This window comes from Mastigoproctus giganteus, chromosome 2 (genome assembly GCF_048544385.1).
Source record: "Mastigoproctus giganteus isolate SK-2022 chromosome 2, ASM4854438v1, whole genome shotgun sequence".
Lineage (NCBI taxonomy): Eukaryota > Metazoa > Arthropoda > Arachnida > Uropygi > Thelyphonidae > Mastigoproctus > Mastigoproctus giganteus.
In genome coordinates this window covers 133491547-133513074 of record NC_143576.1, presented here as the reverse complement: position 1 = coordinate 133513074, position 21528 = coordinate 133491547, and the positions used below count along the sequence as shown (strand labels likewise).

Genomic DNA, 21528 nt, shown 5'->3' with positions numbered 1-21528 from the left:
GATTACTGTTTTAAACCTTATGATCCCAGTGTTTCCTCATATTATGTTCGTGAAATTATTCTTCTTGATATGGAATTCTTTAATTCACATTCCACCCTAAAATATCATCCCTAATCTAAACTTTGGATTTCCAGAAAATGTGATAAGGCTGCTACATATCTCATTTGGCTAGTATCCAGAACTGTAGTGTCACTTTATACCTATACTAAAGCTCGCAACAATTGTAAAACAGTTATTAATCAGCTGAAAATTGATTTTGAACAGGCTAAAAGTAGAAATCTTCTTGTTCAAACAAATGATAGTCATGCATTCTTGCAACAGCTATTGGCCACAACTTGTGGTATCCATCAGCTGCTCATCGTGGACTAATGTTATTAGTGGAATCCCTCAGGGTTCAGTGTTGGGCCATTGTTGTTTTCTGTATTTATAAATGATATTGATGATGGTATATGAAGCTTAATGTCCAAGTTTGCAGATGATACGAAGGTTGGTGGGGGTTGTTAAGGACACTAATGACAGTATGCTGCTGCAACAGGATCTAGACAAGTTGAGCAGATGGGCTGAGAGTTGGCAAATGAAGTTTAACATTGACAAATGTTAAACTTCATTTGCCAACTCTCAGCATCTGTAGTGTCACATCCAGAACTGTAGTGTCACTTTATACCTATACTAAAGCTCGCAAAAATTGTAAAACAGTTATTAATCAGCTGAAAATTGATTTTGAACAGGCTAAAAGTAGAAAACTTCTTGTTCAAACAAATGATAGTCAAGCATTCTTGCCACAGCTATTGGCCACAACTTGTGGTATCCATCAGCTGCTCATCGTGGACTAATATTATTAGTGGAGTCCCTCAGGGTTCAGTGTTGGGCCATTGTTGTTTTCTGTATTTATAAATGATATTGATGATGGTATATGAAGCTTAATGTCCAAGTTTGCAGATGATACAAAGGTTGGTGGGGTTGTTAAGGACACTAATGACAGTATGCTGCTGCAACAGGATCTAGACAAGTTGAGCAGATGGGCTGAGAGTTGGCAAATGAAGTTTAACATTGACAAATGTAAAGTACTACATATGGGAAGCAGTAACCCCAGAGTAACATATCAACTCTGTGGCACTACACTAACAGTAGTAGAGAACGAAAAGGATCTGGGGGTAATTGTGCAGGCAGATATAAAGTTTACTGAGCAGTGCAGATGGTCTGCAAGAGTAGCTCATGGTTTCTTGTCAGCGCCTCCGTAGCCAGGTGGGCAGGAGCAGCAGTGCGTAGCACACACTTCTTGATTAGACCGGGATTCGAGCCTGTGACAACCAAATATGGAGGATGCGGAAAAGTCAGGGAATGACCACCGCATATCCCCTGAGCAATATGGCCTTAGTTGCTAATGCTCCTAAAACCCAAAACAACAACAAACATGGTGTCTTGTCAATGATATACAGGAATTTTTCTAGCAGGGATAAGGAGGTGATTATCCCCTTGTATAAGGCAGTGGTCAGGCCACACCTTGAGTACTACAGGTCTGGAGGCCTCATTTTAAGAAGGATGTAGAGCTGTTGGAACTAGTACAGAGAAGGGCAACAAGATTAGTGAATGGAACAAAGGGTTGCTCTTACGAAGAAAGGCTTAAGTTTTGCAGATAACAGTGTTTGGAGACTAGGCACCTGCAAGGTGATCTGATTGAGGTGTATAAAGCCTTAAATGGCTTGAGCATGCTCAAGCCATTCATAAATTCAAATTGAGGAAAGACAGTTGTACGATAAGCGGAAGTTTGCTTTTAGCCAGCGGGTAGTTGGTTGGTGGAACAGACTTCTATCCTTTGTTGTGGGAGTTGATGATAGCCTAAATAAAAGGCTGAGCTGGGCAGGTATTTGGAACAAACAGAAGGGTGAAATGGGAGCGTTTTTTTTTTTTTTGGCTGATGCTGCATAAGCTTGCTTACTTGCATCATATGCCTCTACTAATGTTAATACTCCCACTTCTGTTAAAACCAGATGATTCTATTGTGTCCTCAGCTAAAGACAATTCTGACTTACTACTAGCTTAGTGTAGTAATTGACAATACTACAGTAAGCTAATAGATTCCTAAATGTAGTGATATATATTGTGCTATCAAGTTTTATGTTATAACTGATAGCCGACCGGGCTAGCCGAGTGGGTAAAGTACCTGCCCGGCAACCCAAAGGTCGCGGGTTCAATTCCCGCCTCGGGCTTGGATCAAAGTACTGCAAAAACCTTGGGAGGTGCAATATGGCCACAGAAGCCGATGCGCCAACAACTACCAAATCAAAAAAAAAAAAAAAAAAAGTTATAACTGATTGTATGAATTTCATGATATAAAGTTTATGCTATACTGTTACGATAGTAGTGGGAAATTAGTTATATCATTATTACTAAAAAGTAAAATTCCTGAGCTAAACACAAAAAGATATATGCCCAACAAGTGATTAGAGCCTTCAAGCTACTTATTTATCACAATTAAAACCCTACTATTCCATTGCAAACATGCTGCCAGGATAGCTCATGGGGTTTTGTTCCTTTGTATAGGACCGTGGTTGGGCCACATCTTGAGTGCTGTATACAGGTCTGAAAGGATGTGGATCTGCCGGAGTGGGTTCAGAGGGGTCAGCCAGATTGGTGAGGAGAAAAAAGGGGTGCTCTTGCCTGGGAGGGCTTCAGTTCTGCAAATTGCAGCGTCCCGAGACTGGGCACCTGTAGGGAGGTCTGATTGAGGTGTTTGATGCCTTGAATGGATTGAGTATGTTAATGGATGTTAATGGTATTCTTCCACTTGCCTGGCCTACTGCACACAAACTTCCATGTTTCCACTTGAAATGTGTGGAAGTTTCCCTTTGGCCAGCGGGTGGTTGATTGTTGGAACAGGCTTCCATCTGTTATTGTGGAATTGGATGAGTTGAATGGATTCGGGGGAGAGCTGGATAAATTCTTGGAGGCTACGGATTGGGGGAATTTTTTGGCCTATGCTATCATTTGTCATTACTACTATTGCACTACTCGTTACATGCTAAGATATTCACACCAATACATAAATACAATAGTGATAATAGTAAGTTATAACTTACAAAACCAGTAGCTAAATTTAAAAATAAGCCAATGAATGTGACTAAGACTATTTAAACTATTTGTAAAACACAATTTAATATGTTAATTAATCAAAAAGACAGTAAAAATTTTCAAAAAACTTATTGTTCCTATGAGCTGAAAATTCTGCCACCTGATGCTTATGATACATACCCGAGACTAGTCATAAAAAAAACTTCCAGTTTTTGTATGACTAGTCTTGTTGCATCATCCAAAATCATCCAAAATTATTTTGGATGATGCAACATCCAAACCTTTTGTGGAACCAGACCTGTATGCAGCACACATTCTGCTCTTGGGTGACCCACCTTTAACTAAGAAATATATGAGTTTTAATAATAATTATATTTTGAACTTTTGAATAATTTGAATTGTTTCTAAAACTGGATACATGATATTTGTCTTGAAAGAATTGAAAGTTACATATTATTTATTATATATGAGTTCACAGGGGTAATATCACTTATTTGCATAAACTATATTTAACTTCTCTCTTGACATAATTTTTTTTATTTCTATTAGATTTGTAAACATCTTTAAAATTAACCCCGATTTGTATGGTACTGAACAGAAGTATACTAAAGATGTAATCATTATAATTTTAAATAACAAATTTTTAATTCTAATTTGCCTCCCACAGTTAGAACTCCACTTATATTCCAATAAAACCGAAATTAAATTAAATTTATTTGATGTAATTTTGTTTTCTGATTTCTTATGTTGCTTTTTTCATTTTGAATATGTATATATAATTATGTACATTATTAGATGTTATTTTTTTAAATTATTTTGAAACATTAATATTTCCTTGTAAACTCTTCTGGCTTCTGGCCTTGACTTCACTTGGTAAAATATAATAGTTTTCATTTATGTAACATCATTTAGACCAGTAAACAGAAATTTATTTATGTATACATTTTTTTAACACTATTTTTCAGTTGGCTCTGCAATTGATAGAAGATTTAGTTATTTGTCTCCAGTATGTGACTGCTGAACCTGTACTTTTTCTTGAGCATATGTATAGTTTACCACCAGGTGTGATTCACATATTGAAAGGTTCTTACACACACTGTAAGGTAATGTGCAGACAACTAATAACTAATGAATTTTTACTTGGTGTAATAGTTTTTTTGTAACTTTTGAATGAATAAGATATTTTCAAACTCACCATATTGATATTTTTATAGATGTGTTGGTAACAAGTGCTTTTATAATTGTGTTGGTAAAAGTTTAAAGTTGCATATTAATCATTGTATATTGACTTTACTGGTTTGCATATATGACTTTCATTTATTTGGCTTCTATAAGTGGTTTGTGGTTTTTGTGTGATGACTTGCTCTTTCATTGTTTTCTAAATCTGCTTTAGACAAGCAAAAAATATTGTTTTCAAGTGGTTTTCACTTTTAATGCTGCTGTTGAGTGAGGTCTTGAGAAAGAAAGCGAGAGAGAGAGAGAGAGAGAGAGAGAGAGAGAGAGAGAGAGAGAGAGAGAAAGAAAGAGAGAGAGAGAAAGAGATGTCAGTTTTTCATCTGATGGATGACCATAAGTTGAATGGCAGTTAAGTTCAAGCACAGATGACCCATCAGAGCAGCACGACTGTTCAGGTTTTTTACAGTAGATTCCTGATGTTATTTACAAAAGTATACTACTGCCAAACTTGTATTTTGGGCATTATACAGGTTAGGCAAGAGAATCACTAGATGGGGGATAAAAAAATAAATAAATAAAAAAAAAAAGCACTTTATTTTAATTTGTCTTTCTCTTCCTTTTAATTTTATCAAAATTTTATCAAAAACTACTGACTATAATAGGTGGAAGTTCATTCTAATAATCAATTGATCTTTGGCAGAATACCAATTTCAATACCAATTCTGCAACTGTTCTATTTCAATTTGAATTTATGATGTGGTTACAAAGGAAGTGGATGCAAAAAATAATTTTGATATCATATACTTTGGTTTCAGGAAAGCTTTTGATACTGTTGCACATGGAAGACTCCTGTACAAATTGGAGCAGTATGGTTTTAAGGATAAGTTGCTACAATGGATAAAAGGGTGGTTGATTGGGAGAAGACAGAGAGTGGTAATCAACGGACACTGCTCTTTGTGGAAAAATGTTATTAGTGGAGTCCCCCAGGGTTTGGTGTTGGGCCCACTGTTGTTTTGATTATTTGATTTATTTATTTGATTATTCATCAATATCAATGATATTGATGAAGGTATATCAGGCTTAATGTCCAAGTATGCAGATGATACAAAGGTTGGCCTTATACACACCCCTTGACAGTAATGGCATTGTGCTACTGCAAGAGTATCTAGAAAAGTTGGGCAAATGGGCTGAGAAGTGGCAACTGAAGTTTAACATTGAAAAATGCAAAGTACTGCATATGGGTAGAAGTAACCCCAGAGAAATGTACCAACTCTGTGGTACTACACTTAGAGTGGTAGAAAATGAAAAAGACCCAGAAGTAATTGTGCAGCCAGATATGAAATTTTCTGAGCGGTGCAGACAGGCTGCTAGAGCTGTCATGGGGGTATGTGTAAGGCAATGATCAAGCCACACTTTGAGTACTGCATACAGGTCTGGAGGCGTCATATTAAGAAGGATGTAGAGTTGCTTGAGTGAGTACAGAGAAGGGTGACAAGATTAGTCAGGGGAATGAAGGGATCCTCTTACCAAAAAAGGCTTAAGTTCTACAAATTGCAACAACTGGAGACCAGACACCTGCGAGGTGATTTGATTGAGGTGTATAAGGCCTTGATTGGGTTGTGCAAGCGCCATTCTAATGGAATTCGTCTGCTTGCTTAGATTACAAACATGAGGGGTCATAAATTCAAATTGAGGAAAGACAGTTGTAGAATAGATGTGCAGAAATAATTATACCCAGCAGGTAGTTGATTGCTGGAACAAAGTTCCATCTGTCGTTGTGGAAGTTGATAGCTTTAATAAATTCAGGGAGGAACTGGACAAACTTTTAGAGGGAATGGATGTGTGAAATTGTTTTCTTTCTTTTTTTTTTTTTTTTTTTGGCTGGATCTAAATAAGCTCATATGCTTGCTTTCTTGCATCACATGCCTCTTCTACTACTATGTCCCCTTGTGTGTGTAATTTAAGAAAGAGTAAAGATGCCATAAGTATTTAGTTTACTTAACCCCTTCAAACTCAAAAGAATAGTCTTTCTTGTTATTCTTCCCTGTAATCTTTTCCCACAGTTCCATGTTCTACCTAAAATGAGATTTCCAAACCTGAATGCGATATTCCAAATGTGGCTTAATCATTGCCTTATACAATGGAATAAGCACCTCTTTGTCTCTGCTGCTGGAAAAGTTCCCGTATTTTTTTTTTTTTTTTTATGTGAACCCCAAACACGAGAGGTATTAGAACCTATAGTACTTAGTACCGTGCTTGGGTTTGAGGTTAAGAAGACGAAAGAATATATTTGTTCACATTGGACTAGTCGATAATCCCCTGTCTAACTTTTACATCACATTATATATATATATATTTATATATACTATCATTGAATTATATTAAATAAAGTTAAATTATAATAAATGAATAAATAATTAAGCATTCATTAGAGGCAGCGACATGCAATTCCTCCATATGAAGCTGAAATACATCCATTATTTTAAATTAAATAAACCATAAGCCAGTAGTATGGCAAAAACTGTAGAGCGAAAATTAACATAAAAATAACCCAAATAAACAATCGAACGAAAAGAAAGAATAGATATAAATAGTAGCCCAGAAACCCTAATATAATTTCGATCTTTAAATCCAATTAACAAAAACTATACAAATTTTAGGATAATGCCAATTAGTTATTAATTTAGCGGTACCCCCCCGAGAGGTACCAGTTCCGAAAAACGTGAAATATCACCCAAAAAGGGTTAAAGGAACTACCAAACGATAACAAAATCAAAATAAACTAAAATAAAATAGACTGACCATCATGCCCCATATCGACAGAGGACCACGAGGCCAATAATGGTCATGGAATCGCTGCATTTCAATCGTCATACAAAACATCGCAAAGGTGGAATTATCGAAGAACCAAACCACCCTTCCATTCTCCGATAGATCAACCAATGCAGAGGATTTGTATGGCGGTGGTCCTTATGCAGCGAAAATAAACTATAGAACAGACAGCACTCTAAAGCAGAGCCACACCACTGACATACTGTAAGCTGAATCAGCTTATATTGAAGTTTATTTTCGCTGCATAAGGACCACCGCCATACAAATCCTCTGCATTGGTTGATCTATCGGAGAATGGAAGGGTGGTTTGGTTCTTCGATAATTCCGCCTTTGCGATGTTTTGTATGACGATTGAAATGCAGCGATTCCATGACCATTATTGGCCTCGTGGTCCTCTGTCGATATGGGGCATGATGGTCAGTCTATTTTATTTTAGTTTATTTTGATTTTGTTATCGTTTGGTAGTTCCTTTAACCCTTTTTGGGTGATATTTCACGTTTTTCAGAACTGGTACCTCTCGGGGGGGGGGTACCGCTAAATTAATAACTAATTGGCATTATCCTAAAATTTGTATAGTTTTTGTTAATTGGATTTAAAGATCGAAATTATATTAGGGTTTCTGGGCTACTATTTATATCTATTCTTTCTTTTCGTTCGATTGTTTATTTGGGTTATTTTTATGTTAATTTTCGCTCTACAGTTTTTGCCATACTACTGGCTTATGGTTTATTTAATTTAAAATAATGGATATATATTTATATATACACACACAGGTGGTGTTCAAAGAAAGTGCATCACCTCTTAAAATTGTAATTGTCATTCGAATAACGTAAGTATATGGCAATATTTCTTACAGATTGCATCAGATAAGATTGACACGTGTAGGTGATGACGTAATATTGCATCAGCTGTTACTTTCAGCTATAGAAGCACGCTGTGCAAGAGTTGCAGTCATTCCTTGCTTGTGTCTGATGGCGAGTTACGTGCACTTAACGCCACGAAGAAAGAGTGTTATTGTTGCTTTACGTGAGGAAGGATGTTCTTCCCGGCATATTGCTTATAGAGTATCTTGTAATCAGTCAACAGTGAGAGTGAGTAGATTTCTTTCCAAACTCAAGAATACTGGTTCGGCTGATAGGAAAGAAGAAACTGGATGCAACCGAGTCTCTACCCCAAAACAGGACAGCATTTTGAAGCCCTTATGCCTTAAAAACCGTAAAGCTTCTTTGTCTGACCTGAAAAGAGAATGGGAAGAACATACAGGAGTGGTAGCAAGTTCAGTAACAATCAGAAGACACTTCTTCAAAAATGGATTGTAGCCTGTCATCATAAGAAGAAGCCCCTCCTCACACAAAAAATGAAAAAGGCCTGATTAATTAGGTGTAAGGAGCATGTCAAATGGATCACCGAGCAGTGGAAATTAGTTATTTTCTCGGATGAGAAGAAATTCAACCTACATAGCTGCTCTGATGGGAGACAACCGATTTGCCATAGATGTGGTGAAGAATACCATCCAGACTTTATGGTGTCTACAGTGAAATTCCCTACCAGTTAAATGATATGGGTGGTGCATTTCGTATCGCGTAATCGTATCACCTGCAGTTTATAAAAGGTTCTGTAAATGCCAATGGATACCTGGCTATATTGGAAGGAATATTGCTGCCAACCATTAGAGACCATTTCAACCTGCCAAGTAACTGCATCTTTCAGGACAACTCTGCTCCTTGTCACTGGTTGAAAAGTATAAGTAGGCACTTCTGTAGTTACTTTAGCTTCATTTCTGCATTAGCGGTTTGACAGTAATGTGTTTATATTTGTTACAGATGAAAAAATGGTTGGAAGAACGGTCCATTGCAATTTTAGCTGGCCAGGAAACTGCCTGTACCTGAATCCTATAGAGAACTGTTGGCATCGTGTTGAATCTGCAGTTGCCAGAAAGAAACCAAAAACCCTTTGTGAACTTCAGGAAGCCATAATTCGTGTTTGGAACCACGAACTATCAGTTGATTATCTTCAGAAATTGATCTTGTCAATACCTTGACGGTGTGCTGTTGTCTTGATGGCCAGAGGCTGTTTAACTAAATATTAGCTTGCATCTGGTGAGGGCGCCTCCATAGCCAGGTGGGAAGGAGCAGCAGTGCGTAACACATGCTTCTTGATTAGACCGGGGTTCGAGCCCGTCACCATCAAATACGGAGGATGCGGAAAGGTCAGGAAATGACCACCGCATATCATGGAGCAATATGGCCTTAGTTGCTAATGCTCCTAAAAACCAAATAACAAACAACAACAAAGCACCTGGTGAACTTTTTATTTTGTTTTCCATTTAAAATGATAAACTGAAGCAAATTGAGGGCTTCTGATAACATTTCAACCATAATTGTCATGTTTACTAAAACCGTTGTATAAAGGTTGCAAATGCTCATTTTGGAATATTTTGAGAGAATCTGTTAAATATTACTTAGCTTTGCCTAAACTATTAGCATTAGCATTAGTAGAGGCATACGATGCAAGAAAGCAAGCTTATTCAGCATCAGCCAAAAAAAAAAAAAAAAAAAACTCCACTCCCATTTCACCCCTCCGTTCGTTCGAAATACCTGTCCAGTTGAGCTTTAAATTTGTTTAGGCTATCAACTTCAACAACAAGTGATGGAAGTCGGTTCCACCAACCAACCACCCGCTGGCCAAAGGCAAATTTCCGCACATCTGTCCGACATCCGTCCTTCCTCAATTTGAATTTATGCCCTCTGAGGTAATTATTCTGAGCAAGATGAAGAATCCCATTGGCACTGAGCATGCTCAACCCATTCAAAGCCTTATACACCTCTATCAGATCACCTCGCCGGTGCCTAGTCTCCAGACTCTGTAAATTGCAAAACTTAAGCCTTTCTTCGTAAAAGCAACCCTTTGTTCCATTCACTAATCTTGTTGCCCTTCTCTGTACCCGTTCCAGAAGCTCTACATCCTTCTTGAAATGAGGCCTCCAGACCTGTATACAGTACTCAAGATGTGGCCTAACCATTGCCTTATACAAGGGAATAATCACCTCCTTATCCCTGCTAGAAAAATTCCTGTATATCATTGACAAGACACCATGAGCTACTCTTGCAGCTCGTCTGCACTACTCAGAGAACTTCATATCTGCCTGCACAATTACCCCCAGGTCCTTTTCATTCTCCACCACTGTCAGTGTAGTACCGCAGAGTTGCTCTGGGGTTACTGTTACATTTGTCAATGTTAAACTTCATTTGCCACCTCTCAGCCCATCTGTTCAACCTTTCCAGATCCTGTTGCAGCAGCATAGCGTCAGTAGTGTCCTTAACGACCCTGCCAACCTTTGTATCATCTGCAAACTTGGACATTAAACTTGATATCCCATCATCAATATCATTCATAAACACCGAAAACAACAACGGACCCAACACTGAACCTTGAGGAACTCCAATAATAACATTAGTCCACGTTGAGCAGTGTCCATTGATTACCACTCTCTGTCTTCTGCCACTCAACCATCCCCTTATCCATAGCAGCAATTTGCCTCCAATGCCACACTGCTCCAATTTGTGCAGCAGTCTTCCATGTGCAACAGTATCAAAAGCCTTTCTAAGATCCAAATATATAATATCAAAGTTATTCCCTGCATCCATTTCTTTTGTGACTACATCATAGTATCCAATCAAATTGGTCAGGCAAGACCTGCCCTTAACAAAACCATGCTGCGTCTGAGCTATAACTGAATTCTTGTCTAGATGATCCTGCAGTGCTTCTTTAACCAGTGCCTCCATTAATTTACCTGGAACAGGAGTTAAACTAACAGATCTATAATTACTTGTGTCAGCCTTTGATCCTCCTTTGTGAATTGGGGTTACATTTTCACATCTCCAGTCTATGGGTACCTCCCCTGAGTCCAAAGAAGCTCTCATAATTATGGCTAGGGGTTTGCATACTTCCTTTGCTGCCTCCTTTAATATAACTGGATAGATCCCATCCACCCCAGGTGCCTTTTTTATGTTTATCGTCAACAATCTCTCCTCCACTTTCCTCTCAGTTATTACAAAATCATCCAGCTCACTGCCAATGTTTACGTTACCTACATCATTCTCCTTCCTGAATAACTCCTCATGCGTGAATGTAGATGCAAAATACTCATTTAGATTGTTAGCCACCTGAGCAGGATCCTCAACTGTTGAACCATCAATATCCAGTGGACCAATCTGATTCATCCCTTTCCTTCTCGAGTTCAAGTATGTAAAGAACTCTTTTCTGTTCTTCTTTGCATCCTTTGCCAAGGATTTTTCGTAGTCTGCCTTTGCCTGCCTAATCTCCTTTGTGACTTGGTTACAGACCAACTTATATCTATCATAGGCTTCCATGTCACCCATTAATTTGTATGTATCCCATGCATTTTTCTTCTCTGCCACATGTCTCATTAGTTCATCTGACAACCATTTAGGCCTAAACCTTGAACAATATTTCTTAGTTGGTATGTAAAGCCTGGTAGCCTCCAAGATTAGTTCCTTGAATGCTTCCCATTTTGAGTTTGCTGTTAGTAACATCATCAGTTCGTCCCACTGTATAGAATTTAAATACTGTCTCAGACCATCATAGTCGCCTTTACGAAAACAAAAACCCTTCCCTTTACCTCTGATGGTAGTTACCTCCTTGAGTAAATCCCACTTCAACACACTGTGATCGCTGCCACCTAGTGGTTCATTTATCTGCAGATTCTTAATGCATGAAGAATCACTACTGATAATCAGATCAAGAGTATTGCTCCCTCTTGTTGCCTCACGAACATGCTGATGTAGAAAACAATCATCCAATAAATCCACAAAAGCCTTGCTAGTGTGCGAGTGACCAACCCACAAATTCCAGTCAATATCTGGGAAATTAAAATCCCCCATTATAAGACTCTCTGATTTACTGGCCCACTCTATTTCTCTGTACAATATCTTATTATACTCATCAGAGTCATTAGGCCTATAGCACACTCCTACTCTCAATTTTGATTTCCCTATGCTTATGTCACACCAAACTGACTCGATACTGCCCTGTCCATCGATGTCGACTGGCTTCACTTCCTTGGACTTTATGTGTTTCTTAATTAATAGCATAACCCCTCCTGTCCTGTCTATCCTTTCTATACACATTGTATTCCCCAAATTCCAGTTCCGCATTTCTTATATCTGTGTGACACCACGTCTCTGATATCCCAACAATATCTGCCTTTGATGTTTTGAGCAATACCTCAAATTCATCAAATTTATTTACCAAACTCCTAGCATTGGTGTACACGCAGGTATACATGCACCTGTTTCTATTCTTAGCTACCCTAACACAACCCATGTGTTTACTTGTACCGCAATGACTACCAGCAGTCTCTGAAATATCCTGCATCTTGTTTTTCAGGTTCCTGCTCATTTCAATAGAAGCAGTGCAAGAATCACTTCCACCTCTGCCAGTGGCTACTGTTAATCTGTTTGTCCTTGTATCCCCCCCCAACTAGCAGTTTTCCGACCCACCTAACACTGCCTCGACAGCATCAGCAAAAATTCTTGCACCCTTTCTATTTAAGTGTATCCCATCCCTGTAGAAGCAATCTCTCCTGTTAACAAGTACAGTCCAGGCTGAAAAAAATTCTACCCCTTGAGCCTTGCACAATCCCTCCAGGGCCGAATTGATCGACAAGGCTCTCATCATATACTCCCTCCTATCGTGTCTGGGCAGAATTGCAGACACTTTCAAGTTCAACCCTAATTCACGGCTTTTTTTCAACAGTGACCTGTACTTGCTAAGTAATTCCGCCGGTCTCCTACTCTTAATATCATTAGTGCCAACATGTACAACTATATCACCTTTTGTGCCCTTAAAAGATGATATCCGCTCTACAACGTCATCAACCTTTGCCCCTGGCAGACATACCCTGGTCCTATTCCACCTATCCTTTTTACAAAGCATGTTCCCCGTTTCCCTGACAATAGAGTCACCAACAACTACTAGTTCCTGTGGGACCAGCGCATTCTGCCCAGGGGGCTGCCTCTGTGTTGCCTGATGACCAAGTGCAAGCTCTGGCGCTGATGTGGGCAGCTGAGAGCTTGATGGGCCCTCAATTTATTTCCTTCGAGGGCATCCACCCTGTCCTTCAAGCTCTCATAAAGGCCCATAACAACGCTGAGTTGTCGCCTGATTTCCTTGCACTCCATACATCGTGCACACACAAAGACATCCCCTTTGGCAGTATCATGTCCCGTACCCGACTGCTCCGCAAACATCAAGCAAACAGTGCATTTTAAAAGACTGTGATTCAGAGGGCAACTGCCCCCCACAGTTTTCCCCTGAACCACAGCACTTCCATTAACCATTAATAAATATCTTTTGTTTATATTTCTATTTGTGATACTAGTCATTAAAGTTAACATACCATTGCGATAAAGGGTTAGAAATGTGAAATTCCTAGGTGATGCACTTTCTTTGAACACCAGTGTGTATATATATATACACTGGTGATCCAAGAAAGTGTGTATATATATATATATATATATATATATATATACACACACACTGGTGTTCAAAGAAAGTGTATATACAGGGTGTCTCAAAAATATTGATACAAACGTTTAGGGGAGGTAGGTAACATCTAAAGGAATGTGAATCGCATAGGAACCCATAACAGGAAATGTCACTGTAAGTCGGTAGATGACACTGTTCATCAGTTCGCAAGAGGGAAAATTTCTAGTTTACTCATTCAAGCAGTAGTCGCCGCACAAAGAGCATGCATTGATATACGAACTGTGAGCTGGCAGACATGCAATTAGTGTATGGATTAGCAGAGGGCAATGGACGAGCCACTCAACGAATTTATGGAGAATGCTTCCCAGAGAGACATGTACCGGACCACCGTGCATCAAAATTTGTGCGATTATGGGTCATTTAGAGGTAACAGGGGTAGTGCAGGCAGACCACTTTAGACACAAACTCCTGCCATGGAAGAAAGTGTGTTGAATGCCGTCCACAATTATCCCACTACCAGCACATGTGCCGTTGCCTCTGCCTTAGGAGTGTCTCGTTGCAGTGTACAGCGTGTCTGGAACGACGATTCCTTACACCCCTTTCATCCCCAAAGGGTTCAGTTATTGCTCCCCCAAGATCATCCTGCACGTGTGGTTTTGTACAGTAGTTTCTCCAAGGAAGTGTTCAAGACTTGAATTTTATAGCCTATGTTTTGTTCACAGATGAGGCTTATTCAATCAGCACAATGCTCATGTGTGTGCTCACAACAACCCCCAAGCCGGCCGGGCTAGCCAGATGGGTAAAGTGCCTGCCTGGCAACCCAAAGGTCGCAGGTTCGAATCCCGCCTCGGGCTTGGATCAAAGTACTGCAAAAACCTTGGGAGGTGCATTATGGCCATAGAAGCTGATGCGCCAACAACTACCAAAAAAAAAAAAAAAAAACCCACACGGCACAACATCGCTTCGCAATAAATGTCTGGGCATGTATGGTTGGTGGCTGCTTAGTCGGCCCATACCTTTTACCATCCCGCATGAACTCCACTAAATATCGGATCTTTCTTGAACAAGTTCTACCAGGGTTACTTTACGATGTTCCAGCAAATGTGAGACCCAACATTTGGTTTCAACATGACGGGGCACCTGCCTATTACGGAAGGTGTGTTTGTGACCATTTGAAGAGGCGTTTTGGGCGTCGATGGATTGGCCGTGTTGGACCCGTTGCCTGGCCCCCATGCTAACCTGATTTATCAAGCCTTGATTCCTTTCTGTGGGGGGGGCCCTCAAATCTATCGTGTATGAATCGCCTATGGAGACGGAAATGGATCTTGTGGCAAGACTCGTCCGCACTGCTGCTACTGTCAAAGAAACTCCAGGTGTGTTCGACCGTATCTGCCAATCCATGCTGCGTCGGTGTCATGCATGCGTGACACCGACACAGCATGGATAGGTGTCACGCATGCATCGCCTCTCATGGTGGAACCTTCGAGCATCTGTTGTAACATCATGAAATGCATCCATCTCGTACTCCATTGTTAATATTATGCCAAATAAATGTTTGCCACTAATTACTATCTTGTGTCATTTCTGCTTCTTGTGCCTGTGCTACTACTTTCCCTGTGACGTTTCCGGTTATGGGTTCCTATGCGATTCACATTCCTTTAGATGTTACCTGCCTCCCCTAAACGTTTGTACCAATATTTTTGAGACACCCTGTATATACACTGGTGTTCAATTGTCCAAGAATATAGTAATTTCAGTAGTAGTCGGAGTGAAAATTAATATTAAAACAATATCATATTTACATTTTCTTGATACAATATAAATCACAGTTGTTTACATTTTAATTAAAATGTAAAAAAACAAGAACACAAGAAAACTGCACAGGAATCAAAAGTACTTTCTCAAAATGTGGCTTATTCACAACAGCGTCTTCTTTTTGCTTGTATTCCACTTCTGGGGCATCTCCTGTTACTGTCCAACAGTAGTCAGCAAACATAGAAGCGTTCCACCCTGATATCTTCTTTCCATTGCTGAAATGTCTTGGTGGAATTGCTCACCATGCTCGTCACTAACTGCACCACAGTTGTCAGGGAAGAAGTCCAGATGAGAGTCAAGAAAGTGGATTTTCAGTGACATGTTTCAGCCTAATTGATACTTTTCTAGAAGGTTGTTCACAGTCTCGACATAGTTTCCAGCTCTTTGGTTTCCCAGGAAGTCATGCACAACACTTTTAAAGGCTTCCCAAGCTGCATTCTCATTACCCTGGAGGACTCGCTCAAAGTTTTCATCCTTTAAAAGTTTGCAGACCAAGAAAGGTTCCTTCCTTAACCTTAGCATCACTCAAAAGTGGAAATTGTCCTCTCAGGTACTTGAAAGCTTCTCCATCCTGGTTCATCCCCTTGACAGAGTTCTTTATGAGTCCCAGTTTGATGTGTAAAGGGGACAGAAGAATTTTGCTTCGATCAACCAGAGGATTGTGCTAGACATTTTTTCCCTTCTTGGGGTGTAGATTATCCCTTAAGAGTCCAGACTTTTTTCTTGTACTGTGAGGACCTAGCCCGACTCTCCCACGTGATAAGACCTAGTCCGATCACGTAATAAAAGCGTGATGGTACTGAAAGTGCTGCGCTGCCATGTGTTTTCCCGAGAACCGTAGTTGATAATGCAGAGTAACTCGCTAATATTCTCATATTGATCCCAACTGAAATTCAAAAACAAGAGCCATCCGACAAATTTTAATGTGATTTTCGTGTTCACCAGCATGAAATTAGTCAAAATTGGGTATTTTTGTTTTCTTAACATTTTACTTGTTGACCAGTGTATAATTGAACAATTAGTAGCTAGTGTTTGGGGTTTACATAAAAAAAAAAAAAAAAAGTTCAATTATTGAACTTTCTCGATTATAATCATTCGATTATTCCTATTTGTAGTTATTAAATATTTTTCTTCAGAATAAATACTGATTTCAGTACTTTCTATATTATTAAAATTAATCATATTTATGAAATTTAATGAGTCCGTATATGAAACAAGTCACTAGAATTTGACTGAATGATAAAATCTTCAAAATGTAAATGGAATTTTTTTTTTTTTAAATGAAAATCCCAAGTACAAAAGGCATTAGAATTTATTTCGGGAAATATTTATGGATGAAGGTTGTTCCAGAAAATGGAAATTGAAGGAATAAATGAGGAAGAAGAAAATTTGGTTCTGTGAGTTTGAGGTTGGACAATAAAAGGACGCTGACTGATTGTGCCATGCATTTGGAGTGGTTTTGGAGAGAGAGAGAGAGAGAGAGAGAGAGAGAGAGAGAGAGGGGGATAAAAAAAATCCAGTTCAAAAGAACAGTGCCCATTAAAGTATCAGTAGGAAAGGCATGTAGCAGAAAAAGAATGTCTATGAGAAAGTGAGTTGAAAAACTTTGTTAGAGATGGGTCATTAATTAACCTAATTTGAATGGAGTCTTAGAAGCCTGAGAGAGGTTTTGGGGGTACCACTGCAGATATCGGAACAATATTCTATGGTTGGGCATATTTGAGATTTGTACAGTGTGAACAGCTGTTTGAAAGAAAAGTAACACTGAGAGTGAAAGAGAAAATCCAATTTTTTTGATGCAATGGAAGCAATATTTATAATGTGCTTATGTCAAGAGAGATTATTAGTCAGGGTAATCCCTAATGGAAATGTGTGATCTTATTTAGAAATCTGATTATCATTGAAGATAATCAGGAGCAGATTCTTCTGCTCCTGATTATCTTCAATGACAATCAATGATATTCGTGAGATATAAGAGAAGACTGAATTTTAGAAGAATTGGAAATTAACTAAGTTATCTTTGCCCTGCCGGAGAATTATCTTAAGATCAGAATTTAAGGAATTGTTGTTGGATATTTGAGAAGTTGAAGCTGTTTGCTTAGGGGAAGGTTTCTCAAACTGGAAAGTGAAATGTAATATGCTATCATCAGCAGAACTATGGATAGGATTTCCCATCAATTGAAGAAAGCCATTAATATACAAGAGGAAAAGAGTGGGAGAAGGAGCTGAACCTTGGGTCACGCTAGCATTAGTGAAGAAGTTAGAAGACAGAGCCAAGAAAGGCACAGTGAGCAGTCAGAGAGAAAACTGGATACCTAAGTAGTTGCAAAAGTAGTTGGCAAACCGTAAGATGGAAGCTTATTTAGAACACCTTTATGCCAAACCTGATGAAAAGCCTTTGAAATGTCAAGAGTGCATGCTTGAGTTTCACCAAACTAGTCCATTGAATTTGTTCACAGATGGGTAACATAAGCCAGTATATCACCATGGATCGAACCAGTGGAATCTATACTGGCGATCATTGATCAGATGAAAAGTTTCTTGATAGCTTAGGAGTTGGCAGTTTATGTTTTTCTCCATTACTGTAGAATGAGTAGAAGTAAGTGCAATATGATGATAACGAATGGGAGGTATTTATTGCCTTTTATACGAACCAATGGAATCCGTACTGGTGATCATTGATCAGATGAAAGGTTTTTGGATAGCTTAGGAGTTGGCAGTTTGTTTTTCTCCATTACTTTAGAAAAAATAGAAGTAAGTGCAATATGATGATAATTGAATGTGAGGGATTTATTGCCTTTTATAGGAACTGGCTGTGTATGAGCAAATTTCCAAGCAGAAAGAAAAAACACCAATGGTATAAGAAAATGGTAAAAAGGCAATACAGAGCAGGAGTAAGCTCAGCAGCACAGGTTTGAGAACAAGTGGAGAAATACCATCAGGACCTGCTGCTTTCTTGGCATGAAGACTGTTCAAAATTCTTCTGATATCCTTTTGATATAAGACCAAAGAAAACATTGAATGGAGTTTACTGGAAATGGTAGGAAGTGCTTTACTAAGATCATCAATATATGAGTTAGAAGAAAAGTAGGTTGAAGTAGGATGTTAGTAGGTCATGTTTATCTTTAGCTGAGATGGCAATAGAACCATCCAGTTTTGACTGGTGGAAGTAGAGCGGGGCAATATTTGCGGCCAATAGCTTTGCCAAGAGACCAGAATGTTTGACTACCATTTGGAAAAGAATCAAGTTTTCTATTCTGTCTTTTTAAAATCTAGTTTGGAGTGATTAATGACTGCTTTACAATTATTGTGAGCTATGGTATAGGTGGAAAATGACCCAGGAGATTTGGATGCAAGCAGTTGTGATATGCAACATTCTTATCTTGAACAGCTCTAATACATTTATTGAAAAACCATGGTTTAGGTTAAGGACGAAATTTTAAGGTCGGGTGTGGAATAAAGGATTTCATCTCTGTAACAATTTTACTGACAATCTGAGCAATAATTGACATCAAAAGATTTAAACCAGTAATCCAACAAAGGAAAAGAAGAAAAGAAATCTCGCAGATCACTCTGTTTTGCATTCTTGTAATGCCAAACAACATAGGGTGAGACTAGCCATGTGAGAAAAGTTCTATTGGAGAAGAGACCACCATCAAGTTATGATCTGTGGTACCTAGAGGACCACTGACCTTGACCCTATACTTGGAAGGGTTGTTTGTGAGAAAAAAAATCAAGGATATTGGCCATGTTAGAATTGTCTGTTATTCTGGTGGATAAATGAAGAATCTGCACAAGGTCATTAGTAATTGCATCTCGACCAGCTGGGTCTGTGTGACTAAAAAATGGAATCTGGCTGGCACTGTGAACATAAAATCACCGAGGAAAATTACCTCACAGTTAGGAAAGTTGGACTGGAGAAAATCAATTTTCGAAGAGAGATCAAGTCAGAGTTCCAAGTGATAAGTGGAATTGGTAGAATGATAGAAGCAACAGAAGCATTTGACAGAATATGGTAGAGAGATTTTAAGCCAGAGAAGATCGAAAAGAGGTGATTTCAAATTACGAACTCTCTGACAGGGAATATCAGAGTGGACATATCCACAAGTACCACCTTTGAAGTGGAAGGAATCATAAAGCAAATAATTAGGACAAATGAGATGAGCAGTGGTTGAATTAATCGAATATAAAGGAAAATTGAATATAAAGGGAATGTATAGCAATTATATATGAAAAAATAAACAACACTGAATCATTGAATACATTTTGCCACATGGTTAATGATTAATTGGTATTACATATTATCAATATTTAATTGGCTAGCCTTTGTTTTTGATCACCATCTTTATTAATTTGGAATGAAATAAATTTTATTGAATGAATTTTATTAAAAAGTTAAGCCACATTCTAAAATCTGGCTTAAATTTTAATAACTAAATTTTTGATGGAGTTTTGATAATGTTGTGTGTACATTCTTTGATGACAGTATCATAGGTTTTTCAATTTCTTCTCTGATCTATTTTTGGGATGAAAATGGGAAGTTTATAATTCAATTTGTTTCTATTTCTTTTGATTTTTTAAATAAGGAATCTTTCTAATTAAATATGGTAGTATTGTTATAAATTAAATGGTTTTTGCATGAATAATTAAGCTTTTGGAACTTCTTGATCAGTTTTAACTGAGTGAATTTCATAAATGAATTTATTAATTAATATATTTTTTTTGTTTCTTTTCTGGAATTACAGGAAAGTGAGAGTATATATGGTGCGATGTTTCAAGATTTAGCTGAGTTGCTTGGTGCTGTTTTTAAACAAGCCCATTCCCTTCAGATGGTAATTAGTTAAATCCATTAGTAAAATAAATTATATATCATACTTCATTGTAATTTACAATTTATAGAGAAACTTGCCTGTAACAGTTGCAAGTGACTAGTTCAAAAAATTATGTAACTTTTTTGCTGCTGCTTCTCAGTACGAATCCACATCCTAAGTTAGTGAAATGAACTGTGCATCAAAATAGATGCTACATGCTAAGAAGATTTTTGTGCATTTCCCCCCCCCCACAATCTTCCCTGAATTTTAATGGTTTTAACAGTGGAGAATTGCAAGATGAACTGTAGTTGATTTTCCTTCTGCATTCTCTGTTTCATAAATTTTTTAATCATATTTACAGAAGACACTTAGTTTTGCACTTAGTTGCTTACAGTTTTGCACTTAGTTTTACATGGACAGGTATTTTCTGTAAATATCATCTGTTTATAGAAACACCACTTTCTTTTGGGCTTACTGAAAGCTTACTTTTTTTTTTTTGTTTTGTAGTCATTTGTGCTGTAGTTTCCAAATACAGGGGAACCCCAAAGTCTAGTGCTTTCAGTATTTGTTCGATGACAGTCAGTTGTGATGGGCAGAGGTTGAAATAGGCTAGCCAGACTTAAAAGAAAGCACTGCATGTGCCAAATTTATGCCCCTGGTGAAGATGAAGGTACCGTAGAGTTGTTAAAATTGGAAGGAAGAGACAAGACATGGAAATTGGCAAGACTCTTCACAAAATATATTAGGAAAGGTGTGATGCCTAAGGAGTGGAATAATGCAATCATAATTTTGCTGCATGAAAAGAGATAAATCAGAAATTGGAAATAATAGACAAATTAGCTTTTTGTCCCACATCTACAACTTGTTCACAAGAGTCAATGCTAACAGATTAGAAAGATTACTTGAGGAGAATCAACCGAAAGAACAAGCTGGCTTTAGGAAAGGATTCTCGACTATGGATCACCATCACATAATATTGCAGCTAATGGAGAAAGCAAATGAATATAAAACACCATTATGCCTGGCATTTGTAGATTATGAAAAGACATTTGACTCCATACAGTATAAAGCAATGTTTCGGATACTGGAAAGAGAAGGCATAGATAACCCATACATTATGATTTAAAAAAAAATATATATATGAGAACACTACCTCCTTTATTAGACTAGACAAAGATAGTAGCAAATTTAAAATTGAGAAAGGAGTTCAACAAGGAGACACAGTATCTCCGAAGTTGTCTGCTGCCCTTGAGGTTGCTTTCAGAAGATTAGACTGGTCTCAGAAAGTAGTCAGTATGAATGGAGAGTACCT

The 21528-nt window shown here is 38.2% G+C and overlaps 1 protein-coding gene across 1 annotated transcript in view; it reads left to right on the top strand.

Moving 5' to 3' along the window:
* The window catches only part of LOC150089577 (FIGNL1-interacting regulator of recombination and mitosis-like), a 127313-nt gene that overhangs the window by 38385 nt on the left and 67400 nt on the right, over positions 1-21528 (top strand). The window contains exons 4-5 of the mRNA XM_090390036.1: positions 4038-4175; positions 20151-20237. Coding sequence (XP_090246162.1) covers positions 4038-4175; positions 20151-20237 — 225 coding nt within the window. The remainder of the gene's footprint in view (positions 1-4037; positions 4176-20150; positions 20238-21528) is intronic.